At 46.1% G+C, this 9,649-nt stretch overlaps 1 protein-coding gene across 1 annotated transcript; it reads left to right on the top strand.

The window, feature by feature from the left end:
• Nucleotides 1-4,003: 4,003 nt before the first annotated feature.
• LOC105517961 (chromosome unknown open reading frame, human C3orf56) lies at nucleotides 4,004-9,100 on the top strand. Its single transcript, XM_011950740.1, has 2 exons — nucleotides 4,004-4,148; nucleotides 7,497-9,100. The coding sequence occupies exon 2, from the start codon at nucleotides 7,592-7,594 to the stop codon at nucleotides 8,336-8,338; it is 747 nt and encodes a 248-aa protein (XP_011806130.1). The 5' UTR covers nucleotides 4,004-4,148; nucleotides 7,497-7,591; the 3' UTR covers nucleotides 8,339-9,100.
• The last annotated feature ends 549 nt before the right edge of the window (nucleotides 9,101-9,649 follow it).

Here is a 9,649-nt window from a genome sequence, read left to right as displayed (position 1 = left end):
GGCATGTTGCATATTTGTTTTCATTCATCTCAAGGTCTTTTCTAATTTTCTTTGTGATTTCTCATTGACCCATTGGCTATTTAGGAATGTGTTATTGATTATAATCTGTCTAGGTATGGATCTCTGAGTTTATCCTACTTGGAGTTCATTAAAGTCCTTGGATGTGGGGATTGTTTTTCATCCAATTTGTGAAGTTTTCAGCCACTATTTTTAAAAATATTCTTTCTGCTCCTTTTTCTCTTTCCTCCCTCTCTAGGACTCCCATATGTCAATGAATTTTTATTGTAATTTTATCTATGTAAACATATGTAACTATCAAGATATAAATCACCCCTAGCCCCCAGAAGCTTCCCAGGGGCCCCTTCCCACCAATCCAAACCACCCTCTGGCCCTGGGGGTGACTTCTAACATTTACCATTATAGATTATTGCTATAGATTATTTTTGCCTGTTTTAAAATGTTATACAACTTAAACTACACAGAATGAGCTCCTTTATGTCTGGTTTATTTAGCTCAACATTATGTCTGTGAGATTCATGTCTCTTATGACATGGAGCAACAGTACATTTGTTTTTATTGCTGTGTATCATTCTGTTGTATGAACATGTCACACTTTTGTTGATGAATATTTGGGTTGTTCCCAATTTTACCTTTTATGAATAAAATTGCTCTAAACACTCTTGTACATATATTTTGTGGACTCATGCAGTTATCTTTTTCATATATATGTGTGTGTGTACATATAACACCTAGGAGTGTAAATTTTGGATTATAAGTTACTGCCAGTTTTCTAAAGTATTATTCCAATTTAAAGTCTCACTATCGACTTTTGAGGGTTCCAGTTCCTTCACATGCTTCTCAGCACTGAGTAATGTCAATTTAAGTTTTAAAAAATTTAATCAATTAATTAATTAGAGATAGGATCTCACTCGGTCGCCCAGGCTGGAGTGCAGTGGTTCTACCATAGCTCACCACAGCCTTGACTCCCACCTCAGCCTCCTGAGTGGCTGTGATCACTGATTTGTGAGCTGTGACCATTGATTTGTAGAAGCTTTTAATATATTCTGTACATGTATCCTTGGTTGGATACATGTATTACAAACATCTTCCTCTGGTCCGTAGCTTGTCTTTTCATTCTCTTTATGGTGTCTTCTTATAAATGGCTTTTAATTTTAACGGAGTAAAATTTATCAATCTTTTCCTTTATGGTTACCTTTTTTGTTTATTATTTAAGTAATCTTTGCCTGTCTCAAAGTTATAAAGTTATGCCTTTTTGAAACCTTTTATTTAAAAGTAATTTTAGATTTACAGAAAAGTTGTAAAAAATAATACAGAGAATTTATGTATACTCTTCATCCAGCTTTCTCTAATTTTACTATCTCATGGAACTATAGTACAGTTATCAAAATAATGAAAATATTCTTATTTTTCTTTTAGAAGCTTTATTATTTTGTCTTTTATTATTTTAAAAGTAAAATCAAGTCTATGACCCACATCAAATGAATTTTGCCTATGATGTGATGCATGAGGGGACGAGATCTATTTATTTTTGATATGGATATTCATGTGCTCCAGCAACATTCATTGAGAAGCACTTCATTTAGATATTGAATCATTGGCCTCTTTGTTGAAAATTTTGTGTGGGTCTGTTCATGGACTCTTTTGTTTCATTAATCTATTTGGCTATTGCTAACTTATTTGTTGTAGCTTTATAGTAGATCTTAAAATCTGGAAGTGTAAGTCCTCCACTTTATTCTTCTATAAGATTTCTTGGATATTTCTGGCTTAATCCCATTATAAGTGTCAGAAACAGATTTTCTTTGGTGAAATTAGTGAATCATTAATCAACTTAATGAATGTTAGAGGTGATTAAAACTGAAGAAAGAAATTAATCTTCAAATTGAAAGGTCATACCAAGTGTGTAGCAGAACAAACCACCATATAATAAAAACAAATCATAATTACATTCCAAGGACATGTCAAAATATGAAAGGATGAAGAAAAATTTATATTAGTTACATGGGAAAAGGAACTATAAAGAAAGATTCTGATAAAAATCACAGTTCTCAGCAACAAAAGTGAGGCAAGAGGTTAATTAAACATTATTTTCCAAGTGCTAAGATCAAGTAACTCTGAACCTAGAATTCTATACCCAGCCAAACTGTCAATCAAAATTGAGAATGAACTATGTTTTTGCATATAAAAACTTTCCAAACTTTCCTCATAGAGTGACTAACAGAATATAAATTATAGAATTATATGAATTATATATTATAGAAATTATAGAATCAAAATTTTAAAGGAAATTAATCAAGAAAGAAATTGTGTAAGTCAAAATGCAACAGTGAACACAGTCATTAGTGAAAGCTGTTAGTCTAAATAAGTATGGGTTAAAAAATGATATAACAAGATCAAGGTAATATTCCCAACATTAATATAGGGTGTTAATACAAGGGAAATATGAAAGGATAATTTTTAAATGGTGCTAAGAACATTGTTTTCATGGAGGGAGAATATAGCTATTGATTCACTAATGTAAGGAAAACAAATATGAATTACGTAAAGCTATTTATGGAAAGATAAGTACTGACCAGGCCCGTTGGCTCATGTCTGCAATCCCAGCACTTTGGGAAGCCGAGGTGGGAGGATTGCTTGCACCCAGGAGTTTGAAGCTGCAGTGAACTATGATCGCTCCACTGCACTCCAGCTGGGGCAACAGAGGGAAACTCTGTCTCAAACAAATTTTAAAAAAGATGAATACTGACAGTAATACTAACAACTCAACAAAAAGCATATATGGTAAGAGTGGTCTCAGGCAAAATATGACTCAAGGCAAGATCCATTTTGAAGAACCAAGGAAAGTGTATTGGGCAAGGTTCCGGTATGGAACATTCAAATGGTTAATTGAAGAACACTGAATGTTAATGCATGGACTATTTTCAGAGGTCTAGGAAAAAGCAAGGAAAGCAAGAAGGAATATTAAAGTCTCTGTGGACAATAGGGGGTCATGACCATTCTGGGCTGAACGGCAGGGAAGGTGCAATGCTATCAGCACCCAGAGGCAGCAGGGCTCTCGGAGAAGTGACCGCTGCTGGTCATCTGGGACAATCAGTGGCGTTGCATGCATTTTACGATGTCTACTTTGGGGCTTCTTGTCACCTGCTCTACAAGCAACTGGATTTTCTGGATCCCATTGATTGCATTAACGTGGGTCTCCCAAGTTGGTGTGAGGATGAAATGAGAGAATGTGTGCGAAGTGCTCAGAACAGAGCCTAGCACAGAGGAAGCTCCCCTTAAACGTCAGGGTATAGGGGTACTGAGAGCTGCATACCCGAATGACCGCACTCAAAGGAACATGCACATTCAGAATATCTGATTTCTCTTCCTGTGGGATGGTCCAATTGTTTAAGCTTCGGACCCAGCAAACGCAGGATCTGCTCCAGCTGAGCACACTACTGCTTCTGATGAAAACTCTGCAATGGCTCGCGTTGCTCCCGGGACAGAGACGGGAGCCCTATCCACAAGGCCTTGGAAGGCGGAAGGCACAGCCGTTCGACTGTCTGGCTCTGCATTTCCCGAAACGTTCACTCTGCTCCAGCCTCACTGACCTCCCCTCCGGCCCTGTGGGCCTCCTGTCCCCTCTCCCGTCAGCTTCACTCCCCCAGCTCGGCTGGGGCCCACCCAGAGTGCAGACTCCACCGAAAGCTACCGCCTCCAGGATTCCTCCCCGCTGCCTCCCACCCCGAGAGTGGAACGTCTTCACACCCTGGTAACACCTCTGCGCTCTTCGGTGTAGCCCTCAATACAATTGAGTTCCACTTTCATTTCTGGGATAAGCCGCTGACCCAATCAACTCCACCGGCGTCTACACCTTGGAGACTGATTGAGTCCTGGGGCCTCTTCTGACCACCGCCAGGATCCCAGGCCCCGCCTCGCGGCTGCGCGTATTCCCGTAAAAGCCTGGGGGACGGCGCTCCTGGGCCGCTTGGAACCTGGAGCCTCCAGTGGACTCCTGCCGCCACCTGGACCGGGGACAGTAACGCCTAGGGAGCCCCAGGACCTCTTGCGAGAGCATTTCAACTCTATGGACGAACCTCAACCACTTCAGGGACTTCGCTGGAAAGAAACGTTCTAGAAAGACCAAGTAGGTAAGTCGCGAGAAAGAACAAAGCCTAATGGGATGGCTGAGGAGGTGGGGCGAGGGCCTGAGGACCTTCTCTGACACCATCCTCTCCGCCTTCTCCCACCCAACTCCTGGCATCACCCCTCTCCTCCTTCCCGCCCCTTCCCTGCTTCTCTTGCAGTTCAACAGGCCTGAAAGTGTCCGCCTTGCGAGGCGGACCCACCCTATGAGACAGCTCTCTCCAACTTGTTCCCTCGGCTTCGGGCTCAGCCCGTCCCCTAAAAGCCAAGCCCAGGACCCTCCGGCCTGCCCCCTCGCAGAACCATCCCTCCACCCGCTGCAGCTGCGAGGTGTGGGTAGAGGCCCAGATTAATGTGGTCTCTGTTCTGCCCCGGGGACCGGCGTCCTGAACATTTTGCTCCTAGGCGCGCCCTAGGGGACCCAGATGAAGGCAGTCTGGCTTCTTCGGACAAGGAAATTGGGTTTTGAATTTGATACCTGTTGCCAAGTTGGACCCCCAAGGAGTAAACAACAAAACCAGCATGTTTTTCTCCATATCCTTTGAAAAGCCAGTATAGGGCTTTATTCTTTATCAAATTAATTGTAAAAATCAAAGTTCCATTTTTGTAGTTTGATTTTTTTTTTAAAAACATGGTGAAGTGGAACATTTTTACATGGTTTTGTGTAGCTTATTCTGTGGCTTGCTTGTGGTTGCCCTCCGGCAAGATTGTTGATGGGGTCTTATTTACCTGCGGTGTACTAGCAAGCGCTGTCTGTATCTGACACATGATTAGCTCTGGTCTGCCACATGTTGGAGATATCCCCTCTATTCTGTGGTTTGTCTTTTGATTTTGAACATGATAATTTTGTGGGTTTTTTTTTTTTTTTTAACCAGACATTCAGTTTTTAAATAGCCAGTTTTATCTGTCTATATTTTCTGGTCTTGGTATCTTGCACAAAGGGCCTTCTCCACTATATTACTTAAGTTTTTGAGAAACTGACTAGGCATTTGTGCATGTTAACTCTTGCAGGGTTGTCTAATCTTTTGGCTTCCCTGGGCCACATTGGAAGAAGAAGAATTGTCTTGGGCCACACATAAAATACACTGACACTAAAGATAGCTGATGAACTACAAAAAAAAAAAAAAATTGTAAAACAATTCTGTACTGTTTTAAGAAAGTTTAGGAATTTGTGTTGGGCCACATTCAAAGCTGTCCTGGGCCGCAGGTTGGACAAGCTTGCTCTAGAGTATGCTCTGAACTTGCAAGGGTACGCGTATCACAGGCCAGAAGTACATACAATGTAGTGTGTTTTTCCAGATTTTCCATCTAGAGGCTACCTTTGGGCAGTTGGGGAAGAGGGATTTCCTCCTCAGTATGGGTAACCTTGGGCGCTTGAGACTTTCTCAGCGCATTCTCTTTTCCAGGACTTGCACCTGCAGTCTGGGGCCAGGGTGTTTTGCCTCAAATTTCTGGGTGGCCCATTTGGTCAGTGGTCCACATCTGTCCTGTGGGCATCTCAGCTGGGCCTCCTCCCATTGGTCCTCAGCTTCTGTTCCTGCAGGCATCTATGAAACACTAAAGTCCTTTCTTGTCGCTGGCTGTCATTATGTGTCCTTCAGGTCCCTCAAGAAGATCCTTCCTGGGGCTACTGGCCTCTCCTCCACCCCAGGTCCTCTGCCCATTTGGGAGGAAATGAATGCTGCTTTAACCACACAGGCCTCCTGCCCTGACCCTGCCCAAACTTCCATCTCAGAGCATCAGGCCACACCTGAGCACCTCCCATGGTCGAGGACCCCAGCCAGAAGAAAGAGCGCTGGTGCTCTCTTCCCTTAAACCTGTCCTCCCGCCCCTGTGGCAGAGAGGAGGGGTAGTGCTACTGTCGGATCTCCAGTTTCTCCTGTGACTGTGTTCTGCCTTGGTGGAGGAGAGAAGAGATACACCAGACCCACTCACCCACACAGACCTAACTAGGAACAGCTCCTTGGCACACCCCAGTCGTTCAAGACAGAAACTTGAGCATCTGCCTGGCACCTTCCTCTCCTTCTCCTTACATCCATTTCTCTTCCTTTTCTGGGCCGGGTTTCTTCCATCTGTGGTCCACCCTCTGATCTAGAGGGGCTCCTCAAACATAAAGCTGGTAGACCAGCTTCTCAAAGGCTCCCTGTCGTGCCCACCCTGAGGGTCCTGGCAGGCACTCCGGGGCATCTTCATGATCTGACTGCTTGTCCCTGCCCCCAGGAAGTCCCTCCCTGCCCTCACTTGTACCCTGAAAGGTTTCCCAGTGTCCTTATCTGATCAGCTCCTGACTTCAATGGGCAGCATCCCTCTAGGTTCTGCCAAAAGGACTCTGGAGACACCTGGCTGGTTCCTTTCTCATATAGGGTCCCCTTGTTCACCTGGCTGGAAGTTGTGGGGTGCTTCCAGTCAGCTGTGTCTCAGTCTCTTCCATTCCATGCTGCCCCTGACCCCAGCCCTCAGGACCCCAGGGGTCCTGACCACACCAGCCTATGCTCCTTGATGCTGGGGCTGGGGGTGTCCTCTCCTGGCCACAGGACCACTCCACCATCTCTCTATGCCACACCCTTGTCACCTATGTCACCTAACACAGTCAAAGCATATACTGGGCACCAGTTCTGATTTCAGAAACAGCTCCAAATTTCAAGGAGATTCCTCTGGGAGACCTTCGTTTTGGGGAAAAACACCTGGTGCTACCTGATGTGCCCTCTCCTGGATGCTGGGCCTTTGATTATCTCTTCACTTCCTTTCCATCATGTCCTCACTGTGTCAGGTGTGGGTACTGAATATGCCGTTCAGAACTTCCAGAACACTCCAGGAGAAACCTGGCAGTCAGGCCTTGTGTTCAGACACTGCGTCCTTTGCAGGAAATATTTTGGGAGGTCCTGCTTTGTGGGGCGAGTGTTTGTCAAGATGAAATGCTCCGGGACCTCTCTGCCCCTTCAGCAGCCCCCGTACTGGGGTGGCCCCTGTGGATTTCCGGCTTTGCTGTTCCTTCATCAGTCAGCTTGGGGGTTTTGCTGAATCTTTAACACTCCCTCCAGCAGGTCTCCAACAGACTTGGCCATCCGTACCCTCCAGTCTTTAGTCTCTGTGACTGGCATAGAGGGAAACATGAGGAACCGAATTTGAAACTTGTTTTGATGTCCTTAGAAAATGCCTCACATGGCTGCTGTGCACCCCTCCACTGCAGGGGTCACTCATTCCTATTCAGGACACCTTGCTCCTCATCCTCCCTGGAGACGCCTTGACCTTGGCTCTTCTATCACCTCACCGCCAGCTGTCCCCCTCCTCCCGTCCCCTCCTGAGCGACTTGGTCTCCCTGCCCTCTGACTGGCTGTCTGCTCACCCCACAGATACCAGGAGCCCCCTGAGGTACGTGTGGTCTCAGCTTGCGGAGGAGTGCCCTTGCCGGACACTTCGGGGCTTTGAAGAGTACGGCTCATCTAAGATGGGCACAGGTGCATCCGAGAAACAAGCAGAGCAGAAGGTCTGCTGTGCCTTCCAGGCCTCCGAGGAAGCCCACGGGACTCTGGCAACCGCAACCCCCTGGGTGGCCGTGGGCTCTGCCTATGGTTCCTGTACCTGCTTGGGAGCCCAGCGTGTAACTGACCTGGCCCTCTGGCCTGTTGTGGGGACTTCCTGTGTTGTCTACTCCTGCATGGGATTTTCCCCACAAGCTTACCCAGCCTTCTGGGCTTACCCATGGGTGCTCCATGTTGGGTATCTCTGGATGGGTTATCTCCCTCCAGCTGCCTTGGTGCCTTCAGTGTGGCTATATTGGAGGGGTGCCTCCAGTTTTGACCCCCTCATAGGAAGTCCATACCTGGCTGCCTTGGCCCCCAACCTATTTCCTTTCCCCACGAGATTCCCACCCACCTACTCCTTGGCTTCTCCTACTCTGGGCGAGGCCACCTCCAGCCACTGTCCCCAGGTGGGATGCCAGACTCCAGCCAGCTCAGCCCCCAGGGCTGTCGTAGGGGGGCCATCCAGAGGAGCTCCCTACTTAAAGACAAGCAAAGCCCCTCCCTCTGAATGGGCCTCCAGGTTCAGTATTTGGGTGCCTTTGCCCTGCTGCAGCTCAGAGCTCCGCCCTCTGCCCCCTTCCCCCATTGAAGATTCTCAGCTGGACCCTGGCTGCTCCCGCTCCTGCTCCCGGTCACCGTGCAGGGCCCGCCGCCGCCTCTTTGAGTGCTAGTCAGCCCTCCAGACCCACCTGACAATCAGAGACATGTCTGACGGAGCCCAGTCAGCTGTGGACTTTTAGTTAAGAGTCTCAGATGTAAGTTGTTTGCTATTCCTCAGTACAGAGTACACCTCCTGGACTCATGCAATGCCCCCCTATTTGCTATTTCTCTTTACTTTCTTGTTTTTCTGTTTGCCCTTCAGCCCTGATACTGGCACCTTTTCTCCTCCCCAGACTGTCCTGGGCCAGCCCTCTAGTAGATATGCTGTAAGTCCTCAATGTGCATGCATGCAACCTTGTAAAATGAGCTTATTTAAGCTCAATCCACCCTGTAGAAGCGCTCAGTTAGAACAGGCCTCCAGGTTCGGTGTTTGGGGACCTGTGCCACCCTCCAGCCCAGGAGTCTCTCTGCCCCTACTCAGCAAAGACCCTCAGCAGGATCCCCGCATCCCTGGCCACCCTGTGGGGCCTACCACTGTCTCTTCCAGCATTGGTGTGTCCTCCAGGGAAGCACACTCTCAGGCACTTTGGAACCCATGGAATCCAGTGAGCATTTGCTGTGGGCTCTGCCTAGAAGCTTCCAAAACCTGTTTGTTCCAGCGGACACAGAATGGGAAACGCTAACTCGTTCAGAGCGCTGGCGCCCTTGGGTCCTTGCGGGTGTGCTCTTCTCACTCCTCACCCCATCAGCACCTTCTGGGGTAATGCACATACCAGTAAAATGTATGGTGTATGCTTTTTAAAAATTTTAAATAAACGATACTGTGCTATAAATCATGTTTTCTCCAATTTTTCATTAATTAGTTTAAGACCTAGCCATATCTGTATATATGTATAGTGTATTTTGTTTATATATTCAAATTTATTAGCATGTTTTCCATAGTTTCTTGCTATTGTTATGTGCTGTAGTCCATTTTTCTTTAAAATTTTATTGTGTATGTTTGAGGTTTACAATGTGATGTTATGGGATACATACAGATAGTAAAATGGTTACCGTAGTGAAGCCGACTAATATCTGTCATCTCACAGTTACTTTTTGTGGTGACAAGAGAAGCTGAAATTTACTTGACAAAAACCCCTAGTACAATGCCATTTCATTAGCTTTATTCCTCATGCTGTACCTTAGAGCTCTAGGCTTGCTCAGCCTACATATATTTAATATCCTTTGGCTTACATATCCCAGTTTCCCTGCTCCCAGCCCGTGGGAACCACTGCTCCTTTCTCTATCTCTGTATTGTAGCTCTTTGTTATGTTTTAATATTCCACATATAAGGGAAGCTGTGCAATTTTTTTTTTCTGTGTCTGACTTATTTCATCATGCCC

This window comes from Colobus angolensis, unplaced genomic scaffold, assembly GCF_000951035.1.
Source record: "Colobus angolensis palliatus isolate OR3802 unplaced genomic scaffold, Cang.pa_1.0 Scaffold31, whole genome shotgun sequence".
NCBI lineage: Eukaryota > Metazoa > Chordata > Mammalia > Primates > Cercopithecidae > Colobus > Colobus angolensis.
This window is presented reverse-complemented; position numbering and strand designations above follow the sequence as displayed.

Coding starts and splice junctions, on each gene's coding strand:
- LOC105517961 (XM_011950740.1), top strand. CDS start 7,592: ATGGGCACAGGTGCATCCGAGAAACAAGCAGAGCAGAAGGTCTGCTGT.